The sequence below is a fragment of the Anthonomus grandis genome, chromosome 2, assembly GCF_022605725.1.
Source record: "Anthonomus grandis grandis chromosome 2, icAntGran1.3, whole genome shotgun sequence".
NCBI lineage: Eukaryota > Metazoa > Arthropoda > Insecta > Coleoptera > Curculionidae > Anthonomus > Anthonomus grandis.
The window spans coordinates 12,664,739-12,692,274 of NC_065547.1; the positions used below are offsets into that span (position 1 = coordinate 12,664,739).

Genomic DNA, 27,536 nt, shown 5'->3' on the forward strand with positions numbered 1-27,536 from the left:
TATGGTTAAGTCTGGATCACAGATTCCACTGGTATACAAAAAAAAATTATTATCGCAAAGTTCTAAATATATTTTCTAGGGTATTTTAAGTCGTCTGTTCCGAAAATGACATAACATTTATTTGTTCTAATTCGGGCTTATTTTTAAAATAAGGCAAAAAAAATAGTACGGCTATAATGAAAAATTTGCAATTTTTTTCCTGTGACTAGTGATAAACGTCACTTATGATTGCAATATAAAACAGCAACCCATAAAATAATTCTGGAATTATGCATGTGAGTTGCGAGTATGTCCAATCGGTACTTTTTGTTGTAACTAATAATTAAATATTTAATTATTAGTTATTAGTTATTACTTAGTTATTACTCCCTTGTTAATTTTTAAGAGTATTTAATAGAAATATTAAAATTATTTGTTCAAAACAAATGTCTTTCTGAACGAAGAATACCGATTGTGTGTAAGAACGTGGAAGTGGCCTTATATTGAAGAAGAGTTACCTTAAAAATTATCCAAGACTTTCGCCCTATTAGCCTGCTAATCCATTTATAATAACTTTTTACAAGAATTATTACTAACAGGTTAACTAAGAAATTAAACAGGTACCAGTCAAACAAACAGGCTGTATTCAGAAAAGAATACGGTACAAGGGAGCACTTACACACTCTACAAACTTTGATTGAGAATAGAAAATAATCCCACTTTATTTGGCGCTTATCGACTACCAGAAGGCAACTGATCCAGTTGAGAAATGGAACTTCATAATAGCAATGAATAATACCACAATAGACTTTCGATACTATCTTAGTATCAAAGCCATATGTAAGCACTCCACTCTGCATGTAAAAATCAATCAAGATTTAATAACAGATAAAGTTAATATACAAAGGGCGGTAAGGCAAGGAGATACTACCTCTCCCAAATATTTTACTTTGGCTCTGGAGGACATCTTTAAAAAGCTACCATGGGAATATTTTGGAATTAATACCGAGAGGAGTTATATCAACCACCTTTGGTTTGGTAATGATATTGTACTTATTATTTGCGATGAAGATCAGCAGCATTTAAACTATATTGCAACAATAAAGATGTATAAAAAATAATGAGTATTGATGAAATTAAAGCGCTTATGAACAACAAAAATATAAAAAAAGTCAGCCAGTACATATATCTGGGACAATATAAATTTTAAAAAAATCAGACAATAAAAAAAAAGAAGAATTTCACTAGCCTATGCTGCATTTGTCAAAAAGATGGAATATATACTTAAAAATAAGGATATATAAATAACCTGAAGGAAACGGTGTATGATAGCTGTACCATGAATATCATAGAAAAAACTGCTAAAAAACTCAAACTAAACTAAAAAAGGAAGAACGAAGGTCAGTTCTTTCACAATATCTGTTCTATATTGTGGAAAGAATTGCGAATCTTAAATGAAAATGAGCAGCGCACAAAGCAAGAAGAGACACAGATAGATGAACATCAAGACTAACAAAATGAAAACTGAAATAAACAAAAAGAATCGTAGATAGATCTCAGAAGAGATGGGCTAATAATTTAAAAAATTTTGCAGATAGCAACTGGTTACGGATAGAACAGGACAGAAAGACATAAAATTCAGGAATAGAACAGCACTGTCTTAGGAAGAAGAAGTAGGAGAAGATTATTATATGTAATTTGAAATTACGGCAAATAAGTAGATATGGTTGATAATATTATTATCAACCATATTCCAGGGTTTGTATAAATTAAATGGTAATAGCAAGAATAACATTTCCAAAATTTCAAGCGAATAAATACTTATAAACGGGAATAGCAAAAATTGGCCTGCAATTCAAAGAAACAATGGAAACTAAAGTGAATTAATATGTATGTATAAAAATAAATAGTAATCGATGATAATTTACAGTAAAAAACAGACACTGAAAAGACATATAAAAAACTAACTGTTGGAAGCTGTACGCATCCGTGCTTCGATGTGCTCAATTTTGCTGAAAGTTCAACATTTTAAATTGAATTACTTGTAAATATTATCGTAATCCATCATGATATATCAGTTTTACAGCTATGTGAATGTTACAGCATTCGCTACCATGTTACATATATCTGGGGTGCTATGAGCATGGCAATTAAGTGTCATCTAATGTCTGTGACATTAGCAAAGCTCTTCACTTTGTATTCTATTCTTATTGAGTCGAGATTCTTATTGCTACGGCGACTAAGAGCGTTTGTACACATGCCCATAATTATCCGATATCGGAGTCGGACACTTTTAAATTACATTGGTTTGTTATGGTAGCTTGCACACCACCGTCCAATATTATCGCATCCGACAAAAATTCCCGCCGATATTTTGAATAGTCGGATGGTCCGTTAAATCGGACTGGTAAATTCCACTACGATTGCGCTCGATCTCCACGTGAAAATTGTTTACATTCATTTTGGCTTCCAATAGTCTGCAATTTCTAGCGTATTAAGTGGCAAAAATGAGTGCTGGAACATTTAATTTTCATACTCTCATTTTGATTGAGCTTGTCGAAGGCAGGAGTTGTTTGTGGGACAAATTTGCTGATGGCTATAAAGACAAAATTCTTAAAAGAAAGTGTTTGAGCTCTTAGAACCGGATTTTAATGCTATGGACGATAAAGAGCAGAAAAAATAGGTATTTAAAACAATTATTATTGCAATATAGTACTAGTTAATTGTAAAGAAGTCAAGATTTAAGATACATTATATTTATGTTAGTTGCCAAGGCAAAGATCCCCCGGGGTTGCAAAATAGGTAGCGAACATGTTACGAATCTCACTAACACTTCTTTCCTCCCTGTTGTACTATCTGTCTCTTTGGTAAATTCTGGGAACCAACGTTAGGACTTATGAATGTGTCATCAGAAGATAAACCATCTCTTTTACGCACAATATTATGTAAAATCACACATACTTTTACAATGGTTTTAGAAAGATCCTTTGATGTGGTCAGTGCTATGCTAAATGCACATTTTACGTATCGTCTTACACGACATAGGCGATAATTAAAAATACGTTTCTGTTGATCTAGATTATGTCCCCCATATTATGGTCTAAGTAAATTTTCCAAAAGACCAAATGCTTCATCTGCGACTAATACAAATGGCAGCTTTTCACGCGTATGATGAATGACAGGTGTTGGTATATCCAATTCACCTTTTTTCAAGTAATTTATAAAATGGAGTTTCTTTAAAAACTGAAGAATCGCAGTCTTTTCCATGGGCTCCAATATCAACATAAATGAACTCATAATTTGAATTAACTGTTTATAGTTGAGATTCATCGAACAGTGGAAAGGAAATTTTGTTACACGGATGTGTTTGCCATCCACAGCCCTAATGCAGTTTGGAAATTGTGCTTGTTTCGAGAATCCTTCAGCTACATTCAGCCATTTCTGTCTTGAGGGTTTGCCCAAATAATCGTCCCTGAATATATCCCATAGCTTGCATAAACCAGTTTAAGAATGTTACTTATAGTTTTTACTTCCAATAGAAAATAATAATGTATATTTGTAAATGTCTCCCCACTTGCCAAGCACCTAAAAAAATTTTGAATCAAAATGTGTTTTAGTCTCAAATTCTTACTATGAATTTTTATTTTTAGGTGACATGATATTAACAAAATGAAATAACATAAGGGGCGCGCTCATTAGATCACTTAAAACTAAAATCGGGCAATCTGCAAAAAAGCGTTACATATACTACAACCAGTTACAATTTTTGCTCAAAATTACGAAGATGGATTATACAATATCCAGTATTACATTGGATCCAGGCAGTTCTGATGATACTGAACACACTGATGCATCCAGAATAAAAACGGCTGCTACACATTCAGAATTTTTTTTTAAAAAGGGTCCTATGTCTGAAAGAAATGTCGAGACAGATATGATCAATCTTTTGTCCCAGAAAGAAGAGACTCCAGCACCGCCTGATGAGGATGAGGCTTTCTTCATGTCTATTCTTCCAGCAGTAAGAAAAATGAATGAAGATGATAAGTTCGACTTCCGTATGGATGTAATGGGACTAATAAAGAAATATAAAAAGCGTAAAAGTGCAGCAGGCCAACAAACTTATTTTACCCCTGCCCTAAGTTCACAGAGAAGTAATACAGGAATTTATTCACCTGATACAACGCCCACTCAAAGACAAGGCCTTAGCGCTTGGCGCGTGACGTCATCGATGTGGGCCACCGATTTTTAAAAACCAAGGGATTTCATATGCTAATATCTCAATATTTGGCTTATTTTAAAAAATGCTAGGAATAGAATAGAGTTCAGGAAATATTCAAAGGTATGTTTTAGTTCTGGTTGAATGTCAGGTTAAATATTATGGTGTAAAATTAAATGCAGACTCCCAACTCCCCTACATCTGCGCCAAAATTCAACATATGTATTTAGGTATTTATAATAATTTTTTTATACCATCAAGTAGTAAAAAATTTTATTATATACACCTAAATACATATATTGATTTTAAAAGCTTAAAAAGCTTATCATACTCCCGTTCATGTAATTTTTTAATTGCAGAAAAAGAAGTACATTTTTTCTTTGAAGTGTCAAAATCAGGAAAATAAAATTTTTGGTCTGGTTTAGAGTTAAGCCAATTATTAAATACACATGTAAGTAAGTGAACTGTGTCGAATAGGTAAAATAATGGTCTCTGATTATCTATGGGATGAGGATAAACAATGCTAAGTTGGTCTGCAGTTGAAAAATGGCTCATGGCTTTCCCGTTAATGGCATTATTATCAATTATAACACAAAAAACTATGTACCCAATCTCCTCTAAATATTCAACAATTGTCCTAATAAAATTATGAAGCATGTCTGATGTAATTTTGAAGATGAGAGCTATGTGAACTACTTCTTTAAAGCTAGAACACACACTTCTAATCATAAAAGTAAATGCCGAGGAAGCTAGAGACTTATTATTGACTGATGTTCCAGTGCTATTACCGCCTTTATAGTCCATGTAAGGGTCAATATGAATTTCATCAAAAAGTAGTGTCACAAATCTCTCATGATTCTTTAGTAAACTAAACACATTTGGGGCATAAGTTAAAAACATTTTTTTTCATCTATGTGGAATTCGGTCATGTGTTTGTTACAAATACCCATTATAGTTTGAGGATGTGGTAAAATTAGGGATCCATAATATTTGGATTTAAGTCACAGTCGGGGTTGTTATTATTGGTAACATTTTCCTCCAAAGGCAGGGTAATAATAGTAAGGTCTATTGCTTCAAGTATTGCATATAAATCATCTAAACTATGGGAAGTATATGGAATTTTAAATTTTGATGTTAAAACACAAACTGGCTCGCTATATAAAAAAGTTTCAACATTTAAATTAAAAACAATTGCTCAATTAATGCATGGACCAGGTGTGTATTCAATTTTAAAAATTGTTAGCTTTTTGCTGTCTTGAGACTCACTGTGAGCAGTAAACCAATTTTTCGGTAGTTTAAAAGCAGAAAATTTTTCAATTTTTTTTCAAAACTGTCAATATTATTTTGTTTCTCATGCTTGCCAAAGTCAATTTTGCTTAATTCAACTCGTCAATATTTTGAAAACCTTTCATCTTTACTTGGCCGTATTTTTATAGTTTTTGACAAATAACTAGGGCAATTTAAAAAAATAGATGGTGTACAGTCTTCTTTTAGCCGTGGTTTTAGTAATTCTATTGTAAAAATTTTTTCTGTGTTGGAATCTTGAACTTGAGTACTCTTTAATATACTACCTTCAGGAAAATGAGCTTCACATACTTTGGTGTTGTTTGTGGGCTCAAAGTCATCTCTGTGTATGGCTTTTACACATTTTCGCCTTAGATTTATATCTTTAGGAAGACCGAAGACATGTACTTTGGGTCCATTTTTATAGTTTCCTTTACAACCCGGAACACAACACTTTTGAGGCATATTTACACTCTGGTATTAAGTACAAGCCGAACTAGGAGAAAAACATTAAATTAAACACGAACCAAAGTATTAAAGTCTGATATAAACAAATAAAACCGCGGCGCGCCGGAGAACCGGTTTTTCCGAGGATTTTTCTAGTCTGAAAATACGATCAGCGCCACAGAGCATAAATATAAACAACCTAACCTCTCGTTTCATCAGGTGGCACAACTAAAAGATGCGCCGTTGTCAGATTTATATAGAAAGAACTTCTATTGGCAAGTAACAAGGTATTAGATAAATGATAAAATTTGGAAAAATGGAAGTTTAAATTATAAAAAGAGAAATAAGGATGCACTCTTTTTTTTAACTAAATTGTAAAGTAAGAGCAGTTAAAGATATAGATTTAATTATTTTAAGATAGTAATAGAGCATCCTAACGTTCACGGCAATTTGCAAAGTCTGGCAGCGTTGCAGGCAGCCTTCCGTGGACGAACAACGGCAGCGCCAACAGCTGAATTCACCCGAAAATCAACCCGAAGTGCATGGCCCAAACGCGTGACGTCACGAGCAAAATTTTTTGGAGCGCTTTGTCCTTTTGTAGAGGTGTTATTGCCTGATATCGACAGGTTTTCTACCCAATATGGATTTCGAATGTTACAAACTATGCCAGGTTCATCAGGAAGTACAATGGAAAGTCAACAGATATATACTGAGGAACACAGTCCAAAAACCTTTACTGAACTGTTTGCTTCTATTAATAATACCGATAATAATACTTAGCTACGTTTTGTTATTATAATGTGAATTAAATTCAATTTACTATTTTCTTTACGAGTTTAATATTTTTGCAATGTAAAAACTTACCTTAAAGTTACCATTAACATTTCTTTCGGAGGAATAGCCAGCCTCATATTAGTATCTTGGTGACAAATATGTTCATGTAGATGCACTAATATGAAGTCAAAAGTGTTGATGCTCATTTGGAAGTAATTAAAGAATTTGGTATTATCTTCTCGTAGCTTATAAAACACTGTATAAAAGGTACCTTCCGCATAGCGTTCGGCTACTAGTCGATGAATCCAAAAGCGTCTGTTGTTATTTCTACGCTTTCGCCTGTAAATCCAATATAAAATAGCAATTCTCTTTTTCAGTCATATACGCATAATAACTAGAGTCGTAGCTACTAAAATACTAAAAACGAGTAACAAACTTTTAATACAAGTAGTCATAAAATGAAAATGGCGTAGATTTCCGATAAAAATCGGGCCCAGTATACAACGGTTCACCCATAATTACGGTTCCGATATCTGATAATTATCGATATGTGTACAAACTCTCTAAGTCTAATTTTACAGACTAAAGTATATCCTTCTTGCAAAATTCATTGCAGTTTATTTTCCAAAGTAGAGCAATGGTTTTACATAAATACTGACTGTTAATTAATATAATAAAAACATAGTCCTTTAACCAGAAACCTTCCTGACTGGACTGGACACCATGTTCCAATTTTCTTAGGGTTGTTCTTGACCCTGGTATCATCTGGAATATATATATACTGCCTCATTAATTGCAAAGTTCTGCTTTATTCCAAAGATGTGTTTGACTGCAAACAAATAATAAAAAATCTATTCCTGGCTACTATTTTTTATAGCCATGAAGAATTTTTGGAAGCTCCTTTGTCAGTCGTCAGCTTTTTATATTTTATTTTATTTTGGCTCCTAACCTCTTTTTTTTTATTTTGATCTTAATTTTGCTGCTATTGACGTATCTAAATAATTCTGTATCTTGGCATAAATAAATTCATATAAATTTAAATGTTGAATGTAGCGAATAAATATTTAAGTTGTATTTAGGTTCATTAAGTTTTTAAACTGCGTTTAGATTTGATACAGTATGTAGAGACTCGATTCAATGTGTTGCTAATTAGAAAACTTATGAAAATATTGCCAAAGAAAAACGAAATTTTTGCATAGGCACAATATCCTGAAAACTTAAGGGCAAAAAGAGCATAATTTTTTATTTCAGTACACCCAAGTTTATCAGTGTTATTCGACTCTCGTAATAAACTCCTAATATCTCACTGTTTACATGTTCGCATATATGTTAGCTTTTACGATTTGTTGTAGATAATTTCAACACAAATAACACACAAATTGTTCTAAAAACCTCGATTTATTCATTAAAAATATGCGAAATACAGCCTTTTATGTCGCGACCGAAATCAAACTACCTTTTCTTTTTAAAAATTGCCGCGTTAACAAAATCTTTAGCGTCCGCACTTTTACTGTTTATATTGGGAACGATGAGATAAAGTGGTTTTAAATAACATAAGCTAACACGGCCTTCCTGACATTGGGCGTCCTCGACCTTCTAACTTCCTGACCTATTTTGTTTATGTGTAAACAATTTAAATTTAAAACAAAACAAAAACAACAAAAAAATATATATAGCCCAAAAGAATTTTTGGGGATCTTGTTACAAAGATCTTATAAGCCCAAAATACAATGGGGACCATAGTCAAAAATTATGAAATAGCCTAAACATTTATTTTTAGGGAACTGTTGAGAAACTTAGCCTGTTTATTGGTCTGTGGAAACCAATTTCGTTGTCGTGACGTGTTTGATTTTAATAATTTGAAGGACCACTACTTTAAACACTAATTTATTAAAGTAGAAATGTAAATCAGTTACATATGTATTATTTAAACTAATTATTACAACTTATAAAAAAAACGTAAAACAAACGATTATAATTCATGCCATTGTTGCGTAACGTGAAGAGACGCTACTTTCGCGTCGGCGTGTTAAAGAGGAGTCTGGTCCCTTCCTTTCTTGCACGGAGCCGTCGATATAAGCTGCCCAGGTATACGCGGTTGCCAAGAGCTGCATAATGTTTTCGATAATTATATAGGCCTCAACATGCCGCCCGCCTTGAAAAGTCTGCTTTTCAAAACAAAAAGTCTTCATATTTACTATTCAATGGGCAATAAGCATACTTTATTTATTGCACGTTTAGAAACCGTACCGTTAGGCAAACGCACCGATACCACCCGCACAATGTTATCAGCACCTTTATGTATGTCAACAATTCGAGCCATTGTCCATTTTAATGGCGGCCAATTGTCGTCCATTAGTACCACTAACGCACCAACTTTCAAGGAATTGTCCTGATCCGTCTTCCACTTGGATCGTGTTTGTAATTGACAAAGATAGTCCCTAGACCACCGCACCCAGAACTGCTGGTAAAGCTGCTGCATATGCTGGTAACGGGACAGCCTGGTCATCTGAAGATCGGTTATATTTTCTTCTGGTAGACTGGCTAGTGAGTCGCCAATTAAAAAATGCGAGGGAGTTAAGGATTGGAAATCATTTGGATCTGTTGATATAGGCGTTAAAGGACGTGAGTTTAGGCAGGCTTCTATTTGTACCAGTACAGTATACATTTCTTCATACGTCAAAGAAGCGTCGCCAATAACTTGCTTTAAATGAAATTTGACTGATTTAACTGCGGCTTCCCAAAGTCCGCCCATATGTGCTGACCGCGCAGGAATAAAATGCCACTTTATTTTATCCCCTGACAAAAAACGTGATACCGTTTCATTATGTTTGCAATCATTTAACGTATTATATAACTCTAAGAATTGATTGTTTGCTCCTATAAAATTTAACCCATTGTCGGAAAAAATGTCGCTCGGTTTTCCGCGGCGTGAACATAACCTTTTTAAACAATTTAAAAAACTTGGCGTTGTCAAATCTCTAGCTAATTCAATATGAATTGCTTTGGTAGAGAAACACACAAATATACATAAATATGTTTTTACAATTTTACTCCTTCTCAATGTGCCTTCTTTTACATAAATAGGTCCCGCATAATCGACACCGCAATTCGAAAACGGTCTACTGGGATTTACTCTTGCACTTGGTAAATCTCCCATTAGAAATTTACACGGTTTAGGATAATTTCTGTAGCATTTTAGGCATGATTTGACGATTCTTTTAACGGCATTTTTACCGTTAATAGGCCAGTAAGTCAACCTAATTATGGAAAGCAAATTCTGAGTCCCTGCGTGTAAATACTTTGTGTGTTGGTCTAAAATGATTAGATCGGTAAGTTTGTGTTTGTAAGGCAAAATTATGGGGTGTCTTTGATTGAAAGTTATTTCAGATTTACTTAATCTACCACCTACTCTTACGATTTTATGTTGATCAAGAAAAGGTCGCAAACTTAAAATTTTACTATTTTTATTCAGAGTTTTACCAAGGTTCAGTCTTAATATTTCTTCCGGGAATGATTCACTTTGAGCTAATTTGATTAGTTTTTGTTGAGATTCGGTAAGTTCGGTTACTGTTAACTCAATAGACGATTGGGTTACTTTGTTTAATACTCGATCTTTGAATCTTAGTATATAAGCAAATACTCGTAGCAACTTAATGAAACTGGAAAATCTTTCAAAAATATCGATATCGATTTTAACCGTATTTGTTTCTCGAGCTAATAACAATGTTAACTTTAAATCCGGTAATTCATCTGAATTATCCAAATAAGGAATTTCGATAACATTATTGTTTTTAAGAAATTCTGGCCCGTTAAACCAGATGTAATTTTCTGAAAGTTCCTTAGGATTAAGTCCTCGCGATATGATATCTGCAGCATTGTCTTTGCTTCTTACATGTCTCCACCTTTCGATGTCAGAAATCTGTATAATTCTTGCTACTCTATTTGCTACGAACGTTTTAAGATGACATGGTTCAATTCTTAACCACGAAAGTACAATTGTTGAGTCGCTAAAGTAAGTTATTTTGGAAATGTTCATGTCTAAAATATTTTGCAATTTGTGAATTAATTCCGCTAGTAGATGTGCTGCTAATAGTTCGAGACGAGGTAATGATTGTTTTTTGAGAGGTGCTACACGAGATTTTGCTGTTAAAAGTCTAATTTGTTTTTTATTATTATTCATTGATCCTACATATACACACGCACCGTATGCTTTTTCTGAGCTGTCACAGAATCCGTACAATTCTAGATTTTTTATACCTGTTAATAACACTTGTCTAGGAATTCTTATTTTGTTAAGATAATCGATTTGTAGGATAAATTCCAACCAAGCTGTTTTTAAGTCATTCGGTATATCTTCGTCCCAATCAATCTTTAAATGCCAAAGTTGCTGCATAATTAGTTTAGCTTTAATGATTGACGGACCTATTAACCCAAGGGGGTCGAAAATCTGCGCAATGGTTGATAAAATATTACGTTTAGTGATTTTATTTTCATTCGTGTAAGGTGTAACCGCATATTTTAAAGCATCCTCATTAGGATCCCACTTGATTCCCAAGGTTTTTAGTTCCTTTTGGTCATGAAACAAAACTAAATTTTCGTCTTGACTATTACTATTATCTACAATGTAATTCAATATATTTTTATTATTAGAGGACCATTTTCTTAAATCAAAATTTGCGCTAGATAGAATTTCAGATATTTCGTGATAAACTTCTATTGCTTCTTGTTCCGTGTCTAAACTTAAAAATAAATCATCCATGTAGAAAGATTTACGTATAATTTCTGAAGTACGAGGATACTTGTCTTTATATTGTGATGATAGTTCAAGTAAACAACGCGTCGCTTGAAAGGGTGCACTCGAGGTGCCGTATGTGACAGTGTTTAATTCAAATACTTTAATTTTTTCTTTGGAATCCTTACGCCATAAAATTTGTTGATAACTACGCTCAGTTGAATCAATTTGAACACATCTGTACATCATTTTAATGTCAGCGCTTAAAACATGTTTTCTAAGGCGTAATCTTAAAAGTATAGAAAAAAGATCTTCTTGTATTGTAGGACCTGCTAATATGATGTCATTTAATGAGATATCCGTATTTGTTTTCGCACTGGCGTCAAAAACAACGCGACATTTTGTCGTCAGCGATGAATCCCTAAGAACCGCCGTATGTGGTAAAAAATATGAACGATTATCAATTGAATTATCTGTGTCTAATGTGCCCTTTAGTGTCATATGCCCTAACGATTCATAATTTTCCATAAACTCAATATATTGATTTCTTAGTGTTTCGTTTCTATTTAATCTTTTTTCTAAGCTATTAAATCTTTTTAACGCTGTAATTTTCGAGTTTCCCAACCTATCTTTATCTTCTTCTAAAAATGGATATTTTACTATAAATGAACCGTCTTCATTTTGTTTCGTGGTATTTTTAAAATATTCTTCGCAGAACTGTTCATTTTTTGATAATATATTTTTTGCTTCTAGCTCTTCAATTTGCCAAAATTTAAGTAAAGAGTCTTGCAATTGTTTATTTGAAATCTTTGTAGCTACATTACACACTTGCCTTTGGTACATATCAGTATTTAAATTTAAATTCCCCGTTAATATCCATCCTAAAACCGTTTCTTTTAAAATTGGCATGTTTTTACCTAATCTTATAATACCCTCTTGTAGCAAATCAAAATAAATACCTGCTCCTAATAACAAGTCTATTTGTTTTGGTGTATTGAATTGCTCATCAGCTAAATCAAGATGTCTCGGGTATTGTATTTCCGATTTTTGAAATTTAAATATCGGTAATTTTTCAGTTATTTGCGGCAAGACTAAGAATTGTACATCCATTTTAAAGCTATTAAATCGTGACTTAATTGTTGTTTTTGTTCTACTAGTAATTTTAGTTTCTATTTGGTTAATTCCCGATAAAGGAATGTCAATTCGTTCGCTTTTTAAATTTAATTCATTAAATAAAGATTGACTCATCAAATTACACTGCGATCCCGAGTCTAATAGCGCGGTACATTTTATCCATTTATTTTGACTATCTTGAATCAAAACAGATGAAGTCGAAAGCAGTACTTGATTTGTACTTAAAGTGGTGTACGTAAACATTCTTTGATTATTAGCAGTTAGTTCGTGTGGCTTTTCAACGTTCACTTTTGTATTTGAAACTTCACGATTATTTTTTATTTCCGGTTCCAATAAACTCTGACCTCGCGGCGCTTCATTATGCTGAATTTGTCTAAAATTTGGATTTGAATTCTGTGCAAAAACGTGAGGTGCGTTATCGCTCCGTGTTATGCCTGAAGTATAAAATGAGCGATTGCCACTATCATCTTGAGGATTATTTGAGAAGTTAGCGTGTTGCTGAGGATACGTTTGAGCGAGCAAAGTCATATTTTTATTTTGGATCTGATTTTCATTAGTATGCAAAGAAGTATTATGCTTACGATTGCATATTTTGCATCCTCTTGATAAACAATTTACCTTTAAATGTCCTGGCCTTAAACAGTTACTACAGAGTTTATTTTTATTTATCTCAGCATATTTTTCTGAGATTGGAAGATTTTTGAAAATTGGACATGTAAAAATAGGATGATTTTGTTTACAAATGAAACAAGAAAAATGTTGACCAAATTTGCCGGATTGATTTGTTTGATTAAATTTAGAAGCCGAGTTATTATTGTCGTTCGAGTAATTGTTATCTTGAAATTGGGTATTAGGACAAGAAACTAGTCTGTTACCCTTTTGTAAATATTTTTGTGCAACTTTATGTTGAGAATTTTGATTGTACGAATTTTTATTTTGCGTATTAAATGATTTTTGAGTGTCTGTTACTTGAACAGCTTCTAGCGTGAAACATTTTTTGGTTAAAAATTCTTTTAATTGTTCTAAAGTTGGTAGTTGTTCGGTCTGTTTGTTTTCCCACTCTCGCTTAGTACGATCGTCTAATTTTTGCACTATGATTGGAATTAGAAGAACGTCCCACTGTCTCACAGGAAGTTTCAATTTTTCCAACGCGGCTAAATGTTGGTGTAATGTATCCAACAATTTTCGTAGATGAAAGGAGGATTCCTTTTGTACGTTTGGGAGGTCAAATAGTATTTTATTTACGTGCATGTTGATTATTGTTCTACGATTTTCATATCGCTTCATCAATAATTCATGGGCTATAGTATAATTGTCTGAGGTTAGCTCAATTGAATCGATTAATTTTTTCGCGTCGTCTTTACAGCATGATTTTAAAATTAACAATTTGTCGATGTCACTAATATCCTGCTTATTACCTACGATCGAAGAGAAAACGTCTTTAAAGCTATACCACGACTCATAATTAAAATTTGGATTTGAATTCTGTGCAAAAACGTGAGGTGCGTTATCGCTCCGTGTTATGCCTGAAGTATAAAATGAGCGATTGCCACTATCATCTTGAGGATTATTTGAGAAGTTAGCGTGTTGCTGAGGATACGTTTGAGCGAGCAAAGTCATATTTTTATTTTGGATCTGATTTTCATTAGTATGCAAAGAAGTATTATGCTTACGATTGCATATTTTGCATCCTCTTGATAAACAATTTACCTTTAAATGTCCTGGCCTTAAACAGTTACTACAGAGTTTATTTTTATTTATCTCAGCATATTTTTCTGAGATTGGAAGATTTTTGAAAATTGGACATGTAAAAATAGGATGATTTTGTTTACAAATGAAACAAGAAAAATGTTGACCAAATTTGCCGGATTGATTTGTTTGATTAAATTTAGAAGCCGAGTTATTATTGTCGTTCGAGTAATTGTTATCTTGAAATTGGGTATTAGGACAAGAAACTAGTCTGTTACCCTTTTGTAAATATTTTTGTGCAACTTTATGTTGAGAATTTTGATTGTACGAATTTTTATTTTGCGTATTAAATGATTTTTGAGTGTCTGTTACTTGAACAGCTTCTAGCGTGAAACATTTTTTGGTTAAAAATTCTTTTAATTGTTCTAAAGTTGGTAGTTGTTCGGTCTGTTTGTTTTCCCACTCTCGCTTAGTACGATCGTCTAATTTTTGCACTATGATTGGAATTAGAAGAACGTCCCACTGTCTCACAGGAAGTTTCAATTTTTCCAACGCGGCTAAATGTTGGTGTAATGTATCCAACAATTTTCGTAGATGAAAGGAGGATTCCTTTTGTACGTTTGGGAGGTCAAATAGTATTTTATTTACGTGCGTGTTGATTATTGCTCTACGATTTTCATATCGCTTCATCAATAATTCATAGGCTATAGTATAATTGTCTGAGGTTAGCTCAATTGAATCGATTAATTTTTTCGCGTCGTCTTTACAGCATGATTTTAAAATTAACAATTTGTCGATGTCACTAATATCCTGCTTGTTACCTACGATCGAAGAGAAAACGTCTTTAAAGCTATACCACGACTCATAATTACCGTGAAAAGAAGGAAGAGCAAAATCCGGAATCTTACTATTGGCAACAACGCGAACGCCTGCTTGTGACGATGAAGCCGCTGCCGCTGCCTCCGTCGCCAAATGACGCGGATCGGATGCTAATTTTTGCTGTGTAAGCGCAGTTTGAGCTAAAGAAATAAGTTTATTGGCTTGGGAAATTTGATTGTAAAAACATGATTCTGTATCTAAGCGATAATCTATTTCTGTTGAATCTAGAAACTCTAGGCGTGTTTGAGTTTTGTCAAATTCAGAGAAATCCTCTTCGACACTTTTTAGCCGACATTCGATTTGAAATTCATCTAATTTTAGAATCTCTTTTTCGCGTTCCTGATATAAAAATTCCACGAATCTGTTTAATCTATCCGTGATAACTTTTCTTGCGTGTTTTAATTCTAATATTTCGATTTCATTAGGATCAACATCCTCTGATGACTGTTTTGTTTTTCTACGAGACATGTTTTCTTTACTTTTTTTTATTTATTTACGAGAAAACGAGCTGTTTTTTGTCTAGATTTCGATAATAAAATGGCACTCACAATCGATTAAACGATTAAATAATTTAATGTTTAATAAACGAGTTAAAGACGATACAACTTGTAAATTATAAGCTAAACGATAAACGATGTACGATTTTTCCGTGATTGTTATTTAAATATTTATTTATTTCGATATATAAATAAATATCCATATACGTTAATACGAGTTACGATACATACGATACAGTCTTAAAGTAACTATATATACGAGAAAATAATATAATAGAAGCTTGCTTTCTCTACTAGGATAGAACAATTTAGGAATTAGGTTAAATGCATTAAATTAAGAACGAGCTCACCCAACTGTTGTCTTCGTGTGTAGATCCGTCCATACCATATTATTCCATAGGCGATATCATCCGATTCGAAGTGACCATGTTTATTGGTCTGTGCAAACCAATTTCGTTGTCGTGACGTGTTCGATTATAATAATTTGAAGGACCACTACTTTAAACACTAATTTATTAAAGTAGAAATGTAAATCAGTTACATATGTATTATTTAAACTAATTATTACAACTTATAAGAAAAACGTAAAACAAACGATTATAATTCATGCCATTGTTGCGTAACGTGAAGAGACGCTACTTTCGCGTCGGCGTGTTAAAGAGGAGTCTGGTCCCTTCCTTTCTTGCACGGAGCCGTCGATATAAGCTGCCCAGGTATACGCGGTTGCCAAGAGCTGCATAATGTTTTCGATAATCATATAGGCCTCAACATAGCCTAAAACTTAGTTTAGAGAACAACCTATGCAAATTTTTAGAGCAGATAAAGCCCAACATGTAATGGTGAACTTAAGCCTAAAGATTCTTTTAGGGAACCTAAATGTCTAAAAATCACTTTACCAACAGCCTAAAAATCAGTTTAGGGAACAGCCTAAACTCTTTTTTTAGGGAACAAAATGCCCAAAATCTATTGGGGAACATAGCCTAAAAATTGGTTTGGGGAACAGCCCAAAAACCTTTTTAGGGACCTTAAAGCCCACAATTTTAAATGGGGAACTTCTTTATCACAATAGCCACAGCCTATTTGCACTCATCTAGCCACGCGCGCAATTGCTCGTTCGCCGCTACCGTGGTTCTGCTTTGCTTTCCTGCTCGTCTCAAGACATATCTCTCATTTTGCAGGCAATTAATGACTTCGAACGGGCCCTGATATTTGGGTTTTAATTTGCCACCATATGCCAATTGACTATTTTCTATAGCAACTTTATCTCCTCGAGAGTATGGCACTGCTTTAACACGCTTCTTATTAAAAGTTTCTGCTGACTTCTCAGTAATTTTCTTCAATCGATCATTTACATTACTGTTAATGGTTTTAATATCGAGAGCTTTTTGCTGTGAAGATGACACATCAGTTAACAGTTGGTTTGTAGCATTCAGACGCCGATTTTCACCATACATTAGCACCCATGGTGCATAGCCCGTCGATTTATTTATTGTTACATTAAAATCATCCTCAATATCAGGCAAGATTTTACTCCATTTCTTCTCATCTTTTTCATTTAAAACGGCACGCATAGCGTTAAATAGCGTGCGCATTACACGCTCTACTTGCCCATTTCCACGTGGAACTCCTGTTGCAATTAAATGTAACTCCACTGCCCATTCTTCTAAAAAGTCTTTAAATTTGCCAGACAGAAAAGCAGTACCTCGATCTGCTATTATACGTTTTAGTGCTCCTAACTCATGAAACACTTCACTTAGGGCTTTGATGCTATATTCTGTTGTTTTCTGCTTTATCGGACAAAAACGGACAAATTTCGTGAACGCATCTATTATCACTAATATCTGGGTGCACCGATTTGATTTTACTAATGGCACAGCATGGTCGATATACCATGTATCCATTTTGGTCGATGGCTTGGATTTTTGCTGAGATATGCCACTTTTTTTACCACTCGAGGATTTTCCCAAAACACAAGATCTACAGTTGGTCAGGTATTTCCGCACTGTTCTGCCCATGCGCGGCCATGCCAAATCTTCCCGTAACTTTAACAACATTTTGTCAGCACCTATATGAGATGGTTCATCATGGTATAAGCGCATTATATCCAGTCGCGCCGCGATTGGAACGAAACACCGATTAATTCCATCACTCGGACTGCATAAAAATACCAAACCGTCCTTCACTGAGTAGCCCGACCAGCTTTGCGTTTGTCTACTATAGCCTGACAAAATGCGTCTTCTTTTTGATAATCCCCGATTGTTTTATTTGCCTTATTTGGAACCGTACTGCGCGCCACTGAAACTCTATTTATCGAAACCGCATTTCGGCTAAGATAGTCCACATGAGCCATTCTACAGCCTTGCCGATATTCGATTTCAAAATTAAAGTCTTGTAACTTGATCCACCACCTGGCCACAGGAGGGTGTAATTCTTTTTTTAAAGCCGTAGCGCGCACAGAATGACAGTCAGTATAAATTGTAAACTTTATACCATACAAATACGCACGAAAATACTGGGTTGCTTCTACAATAGCCAGAGTCTCTAAGTCATAGGAGTGGTAACGCGATTCACAATCAGTAGTGCGTCTACTGTAATAGGCTACCGGATGCAAAATATTATCCAAGTCTTTTTGCATTAATACAGCACCTAACCCTATGGAACTCGCGTCCGTGTGTAATTCCGTATAATCAGAATTAAAAATATTTAAAATTGGGTATTCTGTTAGTCGTTTTATTAAGTCTAAATGAACATTTTCGCACTCACTTGTCCACTTAAAAGGTTGTCCTTTACGCAACAGTGCGGAAATTGGTGCAGTTAAACTGGCAAATCCTTTTACAAAACGTCTGAAATATCCAGCCAACCCTAAGAACTGCTTAACACCCTTTACATCGACAGGAGCAATAGTCTGTGCAAGCGCATCAACTTTTCGGTTACTTGGCTTTACAGAACCGCCTTCAATGATAACGCCTAGATATTCGACAGACGTTTTAAAAAAACTGCATTTTTCGAAGTTCATCACAAATTCCGATTTTGATAAGGTGTCAACAACTAGTCGTAAGTTATTAAAACCTTCCTCAATAGTGCGCGCTGGGCATAAAACATCGTCAATGTAAACAAATGCGATATCTTTTTTTAATAGTCCTAGAGCCTTATCAATTGCTTTCTGATAAGTAGGCGGCGAAGTAACAAAACCAAAAGGCATGCGGTTATACTCATACAATCCATCCGGGGTCACAAAAGCAGTAATGTGTTTGGATTTTTCTTCAACTTCAATTTGGTAAAACCCCGACTTCATGTCAAGAGTGCAAACATATTTGGCCTTACTAAGTGCATCTATTTGGTCTTGTATGCGAGGCAATGGGTAATTATTCCGCACTACTTGTTTATTTACCTCTCTGTAATCCACACATAGTCTCGTATCTCCATTCCTTTTTTAACCAGTACAATCGGGCTAGCGTAAGCAGATTCACTAACACGAATTATTCCAGTATCAAGTTGTTCCTGTATGATTTGCTTGACTTGCAACCTCTCTCAGTACGATAGATGCCGCGGCTTATAAGCAACCGGCTGTGGGTCACGTAATGTTATTATTAATTTTCCAGTGGTTACGGCGGGCGGCGTTTGATTTATGGCTTGTTGAAGTAATGTTTTTATAGCATTAGATAATGGCTCGTCCAATCCTGACAAATCTAATCTGCTTTCATCAAATGTGCGTACAGTACAAATCCTGGACATGCTAAGAGGATCATACACAATATCTACACTATTTTCATTTACCTCCACTTTAACACCTGGCCGTTTTCCATCGAGATCCATCTGGGATAACAAGAAAGTCCATTTCTATCGTCATCGTTGGTGTAAACATTATGGCAGTGCTGCGATCGATAGCCTTCATAATAGACTTTCCGATACCAGCCAAACATTGATTACTTGGTTGAATTTCTAAATTTAGTTTCTTTGCCACTTTTTCATGCAAAATTAATACGTCTTCCCCAGGGTCTACCAAATAGGAAATCGAAGTTATAGTGCTGTCATTTGTAAGTGTAGCTAAAGGTGGAGACTGCACAAGCCGAGTATTTTGTGACAGCATTACTCGTATTGGAAACCCATTTTTCTTGTAACAAGTGTCTTCTGAGTGTCCTTTCTTTTGGCAATATGTACATGTGTCTAACATTACAGTTTTTGTCTGATCTCTTGATGGATATTTTGTATTTGCTTTAGAAGGGCCAGGAAGAGGCTTTTCCATGTTGGACACTGTACCTTGTTTACAGTCTATCTGTTTATGTCCAAATCGATGACATTGTCGACACTTTCCGTGAAAAGCAGGGTGATCTTCACGAGAATTGTTTGGCCGTTTTCGTGACTCTCTCACTCGATTTACCTCGCTTAGTTTTGCAGCATCGCAGGCAGCTAACAACTTTAACAGATCCGCATCGCACTCGGGACTCTGCAAGCAAATTCGATTTTTCACCTCAGCACTTTGAATATCATGCTCTACTAAACTCAGCACTATCCTCCAAGGAAAATCAGCATAAAACCGTCTAATAGCTGACAACTTAACATTTCCATACTCAACTAGCGAGTCAAAATTGTTGCTCATAATTGCTAGACAGGCACGTAATTGAGTAGCTGGCGTGCCTTGTTCTGGAAATGCTACCTCAAAATGTCGCCTAAAAGATGCCCACTCTCTAACAATTGGCTTCCAATGACGATAAAATCGAGCTGCACGATCTCGAAGAGCGTGACCAGCTTTCAAAACAGTTACCGTATCAGAAATTCGCAACTCGGCTTGAATTCTGCTTACGTCATCCATCCACTCGACCATTGTGAACGGCGTGTCATCAGGATCAAAAATAGTTAAGCAAATTTGCGATGATGCCGCTGCTGCCATAACTTCGGGACCGGGACCAACCACAGCAATAGATTGCACATGCGCTTGTTTCACAGACGACTGTAGCGCCGCTTCACCTTGCGTAGCTTGGGCGTAGGCCATGGTGGATAAAATTTGCATGATTTGACTTTGAAAATTACTGTTACTTTCTTGCTGCATTTTAAACATCAACATCATCTGATTGTTCATTGATGCACTATCACTACCACCGATAATGGCTGAGCTACTCGTACCCGCACGGTCACTCTCACAACTTTCGCGTTGTTCCTCGTTAGCCATTTTTTAACACGCACAAAAAAAAATCACTTTTTAGGTCCTTTTCTCCTGTGATCGGCTTCACTAGGAGCTATCCCACTTCTGATGTTAGCTTTTACGATTTGTTGTAGATAATTTCAACACAAATAACACACAAATTGTTCTAAAAACCTCGATTTATTTATTAAAAATATGCGAAATACAGCCTTTTATGTCGCGACCGAAATCAGACTGCCTTTTCTTTTTAAAAATTGCCGCGTTAACAAAGTCTTCAGCGTCCGCACTTTTACTGTTTATATTGGGAACAATGAGATAAGGTGGTTTTAAATAACATAAGTTAACATATATGTAATTTTATTTTATTTTAAAACTGCAACGTAAAAAGTATTATACAGTTCATTCACAACCAAGCGGCCAAACAAGACAAAATTCCATCGCTTCTTATTGGTCACCGCGACATAAATTTCTGACTGTTTACATTTATTTACGTCTGGTCTCTTGCAGAATATCAGAACTTAGTATTTATTATTAGAATTTTTTTTCTAACCTACTAAAGTAAAATTAAATTTTTGAGTCTACTTCGAAAAATTCCTATGAACTCAAGAGCCTGAATTAAATATACCAACTCATCGACTCCTCAACCTGCTTTAAAAACGACCTCCGAGAAGCCGTTGGCGTTTCCTTTTTAATTTCGCCGATACACATCAAATATTTCGACGTAAATTGCGGCGTAGGCGGTAATTGGATATTTCGGATTCCTCGGTATCTCCTTATTATGAATTCAAAACCGTTCGATTGAAAAGCATCATTTTTAGGCGACGAATAAACGAGCCCTCTGAATTTTGAACGAATCCTTTATTTAGGTCCCATCCTCCTAAACAAATTCACAAAAGGGGCTCGGTTCTGATTTTAAATTAGCGATTTTCTCGCAAAAGTTCTTTTTTCTTGCTGGAAATTAACGGATGCATCTCGGGAAAATTCGACTTGAATCTATAATGGGCTAAGAAACGTTTAATTTCCCCAAAAAACGAATATATATCTAACTAATCAAATATGGCGAAAATCAGGTTTTATTTAGCGAGAAATTCAATTAACTCCCGAGTTGCCTTCTGGGTATTAAACACTTTATACGCCTCCTCCGGTTCTATTTTAGATACACCACCAGCAGAATTTATAAATTTAATTTAAACTTTTACACATACTATACTATAAACTTTCCCCGGTTTAATTTTTAACTTACTCTTGATTCCAGGTTTTATGGTATAGAGACACTATGCAACTGGATACGACTGAGCGCAGGATAATGGAATCCAGGGGATCTAGACACACGTTAGTAATACGAAAAGTGAACCGACAGGACTTTGGAAATTACACTTGTGTGGCCGATAACCAACTAGGAAAAACTAGAAAGAGTATTCAGCTCACTGGTAAGATTTTCTAAATTTTACACGAGGCAAGTGCATTGATGATTTGTTTTTTCAGGAAAACCACATCCAGTAAAATTCAACAGCCCCACCACGAGCCGTTGGAAACAAAACTACAACATTAGCTGGGAAGTTGAATCTTTAAGTCCCATAGAAGAATACAAACTTTTATACAGGAAACTTCCGGAAGTATCTGTTGTCACCGGTGACAATCAGCCACAACCCTTACACCATCAAAGCCAGAAAAAGTTGAACCAACGCGGGGTAAGTTGCATAAATTAGGTTCTTCTGACGCATATTAAAAACCCCCTGATTAATCCTCTCCCTTGGATGTTTATCCAGAAAATCCATTAAGTTCCCTAATCTCTTCCAGACTCGAAAAACTAGTCTGAGGCGGATAATATGCCGTGTGGCCTAAAGCGTCGCGAAATTGCGTCAGTTAAAGCTCAACGGAAGATGAAACTATTAAGAAGGACCGTACATACTGAAAATGATTCCTGGATCGCTTCGGGATAGGGAAAAATGCATATTTTCAACGGTCCGTGATATAAAATATGCAATAAAAGGGACGCTTTAGGGTGGCTTTTTATGGAATTTACACAGCAAAAGGGATATCTTTCGAGTATTTTGAATAGTTTTTGGATCAGCGGTTTTCTTCGGGGCATCTTTTTATACGGGCTGGTACTTGTAAAAGTAAAATAATTATGTTTTTCTCTTGAACTGTTATATTTACGTGAGGAAAAAATATGTTTACATATATCTCATTAATATTAATAAATAGCTGAATGCCCGCAGCGTTGCTCGCGTGGAATTTAAAAATAAAAGAAAAGTTCTACTGATGGACTTCTTTGTTAACAACATTTTTCAGTTTTGCTTTCTTGTGCCAGAAATATTAAGTTTTTTGGTGAACTTGTTCTAGAACAGGCTGCGTAGAATATTCCATGCGTAAAGCAATTCTGTCTTAAATCAATCTCTGCTATCTTTAGAGCCTGGCCCTGCGACTTGTAATAAACAAGCCAAAAAATTTTTCCAAATAATTAATTAACTCTAAATAAGCTATAATACATATGTATATTGTATACTTCTAATACAACATATGTGTAAAAATTTGGCAATAATGGTTCACCCGCGATTAAATGTGTATCTAACAGGAAACTTGTATTTAACTTTTGCCATCATAAAAAAGACTATAATCCAAATATTTTTTTTTTGCTCATCAATATCAATAACTTGTTTACAACGTAAATTAAAAAAATGAAATTTTGGAAAAAAAAAATAAAGTCATGCAAATTATATATTTTGTGGTAAAATTCTTATTTTTTTAAATTTTTATTATAATTAAAAATACAGAGTGATATAATATACTTAGACTACAGGTATAAAAAATGAGCTTAAAACTAGGATTACATATATTTATAATATATAAAAGCTGATCTAGCAAAATAAAAGTGACTGATGAATAAGTGTATATACTGGGGTTTGTGTCTATATAACTCCTCCGTCCTTAAGAAGCAAACATACCGGAGTGGTTGGTTTGCTTTAGGTCTTGAAGTTCTTCTCCACAAGGGGTGGTTTCAATGGATGTCATCTTCTTATTGCTTCTGAGTTTTAATAGGCATGACATCTTGGATTTGTAGAATAATAGTAGAATCGTGATAATGATGTAAATCATAATAGTTATTATGAACATTATCATGAAATTTGTTGAATAGTCTGGGTAAACACTTTTATCAAGTTGAATTTTTAGATGATTATCCCTTAGTTTCTTAAATACAAGTTTTAAACTTTGGATGTGTTCTTGTTAGCTTGTACTAAATATAAATAAATCATCAGCATATTTTACGTAAATCTTTTAAAATTTCATCCATTGCACGTTAAAACGTGGCGGGTGCATTCTTCAATCCGAATGGCATCCTTATGTATTCAAAATGACCGTTTTCTACTGTAAACGCTGTCTTGGGTATTTATTCTTCTGCCATTTCTATTTGGTGGAATCCGCTTGCAAGATCCAATGTCGTAAAATATTGAGATCTTCCCAATTTATCCAGAATATCACTAATATTGGGAATAGTCCATCTATAGTCAATAGCTTTATCATTAATTTTTCGATAATCAATGACTAGTCTCCATTTTTGTTCATCTAATTTTTTGGGTACTATTCATATTGGAGAGCTCCAAGGACTGGATGACGGACGTATAATTCCTTTGTCTAGCACTTCCTGTTTATGAATATATGGATATCTATATGATTTGGTATGTACTGGTATCTCATCTATCGTTTTTATTTCATATTTAACATGAGATGTAAATGTTAATTTATCTCCTGGTTTATAGAAAATATCCAAAAATTCTTGACATAGTTTTAAAATTTGTTCCCGTTCTTCTGAGTTCATATGATCAGTTTGAATAAAATCTCTTATGTTGTATTTTTTATTTTCTTTAATGATTTTAGAGTTTACGTGATCAGTTACATTGTCCAAGAAGAATATTTCATAATAATTATTATTATGGTTCCACTGTTAAGGGTTCCGTAATATAAATGGAATAAAGAGTCCGTTTATTTTTCTAGGTTTGATTAAAATTTCACCTTCAGAAATTCTGACTGGTATTTTCATGTTTTTGAAGTTTTTCATGTGGGTTGACTGATAAGAAAAAAACTGACGTCTTCTATTTGGCGATAATAAAATGGAATATTCATAGAATGGTTTATTAAAACTTGCTTAATAAGGGAAATATTTAAATTTAATTTTAGTAAATATGTTTTAGTAAATAAATGTTAGTAATGAAAGTCCAATAATACCGTCATAAAAATCGTGAAACTCAAATAAAATAAAATCTATTTCATTATGAATACCATATTCTTTAAAAATTGGAATTGAGTTTTTTGGCTACCTTAGGCTGTTTTAACAGTATTTTTTTTATTATAATATATACAATGAGGAAAGGAAGTTTCAGCAATTGATGGTTTTAAAATTGATTTATGCTTATTGATTTAACTACCTGTATTAATAGGAAGTTTTATATTAAAATAATTAATTTTAACATATGGAAAAGAATTGTTTATATTTATTTATATCAGTCAGCTTGGTTAGTTATTATCATTTTCATCATAATCTTGATTATTAACTTCTTCTACAATATAGTGAGGTTTTTGTTGATTTCGATATTGTGTGAAATGATTTTTAAATTCACTTGGATTTCTAGAATTATGCTTTGAACTTTGAATTGTTGGGTTTCTACATGTTGTCGACATGGGTATTGGTTTTGGTAATTGATAAATTGGAACTTGATTGGGTCTGAACACATTTTTTGGTTTACCAAACACTTGTTCATTAGTAGGTAATCTTTGAGGTGGTAGACTTTTAGGTCTAATATCAATAGGTTGATAAGGCCATTGTGGATTTGGTGAGAATTGTTTATTTTTGAAATTTTGATTAAAATTATTATTGTTTGGATAATGATTCTGATTACTATAAAATGGCTGATTATTATTATAATATAGTCTATCAACAATGAAATTTCTATTTTTATTAGAATGATTGTTAGTTTTATTAATATTGCTATTGCCATATAATCTTTCAAAATTTTCGAATTCGATTACATATGCCATTGCATCTTCTAAATAGTCTGGTTTCTTTAGATGCATATTATTTCTAAGAATTTCGGTACAACCAGCAATAAAAGTATTTAATGCTGTTTTATTATGAAGTTTAATTTGATAGGTCCGTTCTTAAACTGATATTGTAAAATCTTTACTAATTCGTTGAGCAACACTGCTTCTTAGAATTTGTAAACGGTTACCGAATGTAATTAGGTTTTCATGTTTAAAGGGTCTTGCTTTGGTTAATTCTTGGATTGAACAGTCAAGATCGCGTCTATCTAAAAAGCATTGTATTAAAGAGGATTTTAAATCTTCCGAGGTTAATATTTCTGTTCTATTGCCCACTAAAACTTTAGCTCTACCAATTAATTTTTCTTGGAAAGATTCAAATATGTGTTTTATTAATTTATGGTCATTTAAAGGGCGATAACTATTATAAACACGATCACATCTGGAAATAAACTTGTTTAGGGTATTAGCATCACCATCATATGGTTTATTTTACATTCAATATGTAGGAACTTAATAAATTATCCTTATTAGAACCTTGAACAGAGGGTGAAATAAGGGCAAAAAGGAAGTGGCACTTACCTTTCTCGACTCTTCTATTACTGTGCTCATATACCACGTCTAGACCACACGGTTCTTCTATTTGGATTGTGTCTGAAGGGGTTGAGACTCCACGTTGAAGGGTTTCTTGTCCACGATGGAAAGCACTTTTCAACGGACACAATCCTACCGACTGCGCCAATTATATATTTTGTGGTAGAATTCTTATTTTTAAAATTTTTTATTATAATTAAAAATACAGAGTGACATAATGTACTTAGACTACAGGTATAAAGAATGAGCTTAAAGCTACGATTATATATATTTATAACATATAAAAGCTGATCTAGCAAAATAAAGGTGACTAATGATAAGGTTGATATACTGGGCGTTTTTGTCTACATAACTTGCAGCAAAATAAAATTGTTTACATGCAACGGTCAGATCCCACTAAATTCCCGGTTCTCGTCCAATCACCGAAGTTAAGCAGGGTCGGGCGTGGTTAGTAGTACATGGATAGGTGACCGCTTGGAAACATTACGTCGTTGTATTAATTTTTTTTTTAACTTTTTAATACTTTTATGCAAAAAGGATATTTTAATACCGCTTTTTAAAATTAAAAATAAATATAGAAAGTTTCCTTAATATTTCCCCCCCCCCCCTTTTTTTACCTTGCCTGTTTCTGACGAACAAAAAAAAATATGATACGTAATATGTATGTAACATAAAAATAATATTATGAGATACCAGTGTTGTTTTTTTGCGTCTTTAAAAATAAGAAATCGTGTTTGAAATCATTTATTTTTTAAATAGTTAGATATTTCAACCCCGTCTACCTTAATACACCCCTGGCAAAAACAAAATTTAAATTACAATTTTAATTTTGAATGCACTACTTAAGTAATTGGATATATTGCCAATGATTGTGAAGGAAGTAAGGTGTGCGGTAAATGTACTGGCGAACATGATGACAAAGAATGTAATGTGGATGTACCTAAATGTGTAAATTGTGCAGCGTCAAATCAAAAGTACAGTCTTAACTTAGATGTTCGTCATACTATGTGGGAGATCAATAAATGTGATTCGTACAAAATTATTGAGGGCCTTCAGCGAAATAAGTATACTAAATAGCAATTACATTCAAATATTGTCTACAACTCAAGCATTGTCTATTTAAAATTT

The 27,536-nt window shown here is 34.0% G+C and overlaps 1 protein-coding gene across 4 annotated transcripts in view; it reads left to right on the forward strand.

Annotated features, from left to right (window-relative positions):
• LOC126750535 (limbic system-associated membrane protein-like) overlaps window positions 1–27,536 on the forward strand; it is a 524,620-nt gene that overhangs the window by 483,036 nt on the left and 14,048 nt on the right. For all 4 annotated transcript variants that reach the window (XM_050460178.1, XM_050460174.1, XM_050460176.1 and 1 more), the window contains exons 7-8: window positions 22,033–22,207; window positions 22,263–22,468. In XM_050460178.1, coding sequence (XP_050316135.1) covers window positions 22,033–22,207; window positions 22,263–22,468 — 381 coding nt within the window. The remainder of the gene's footprint in view (window positions 1–22,032; window positions 22,208–22,262; window positions 22,469–27,536) is intronic.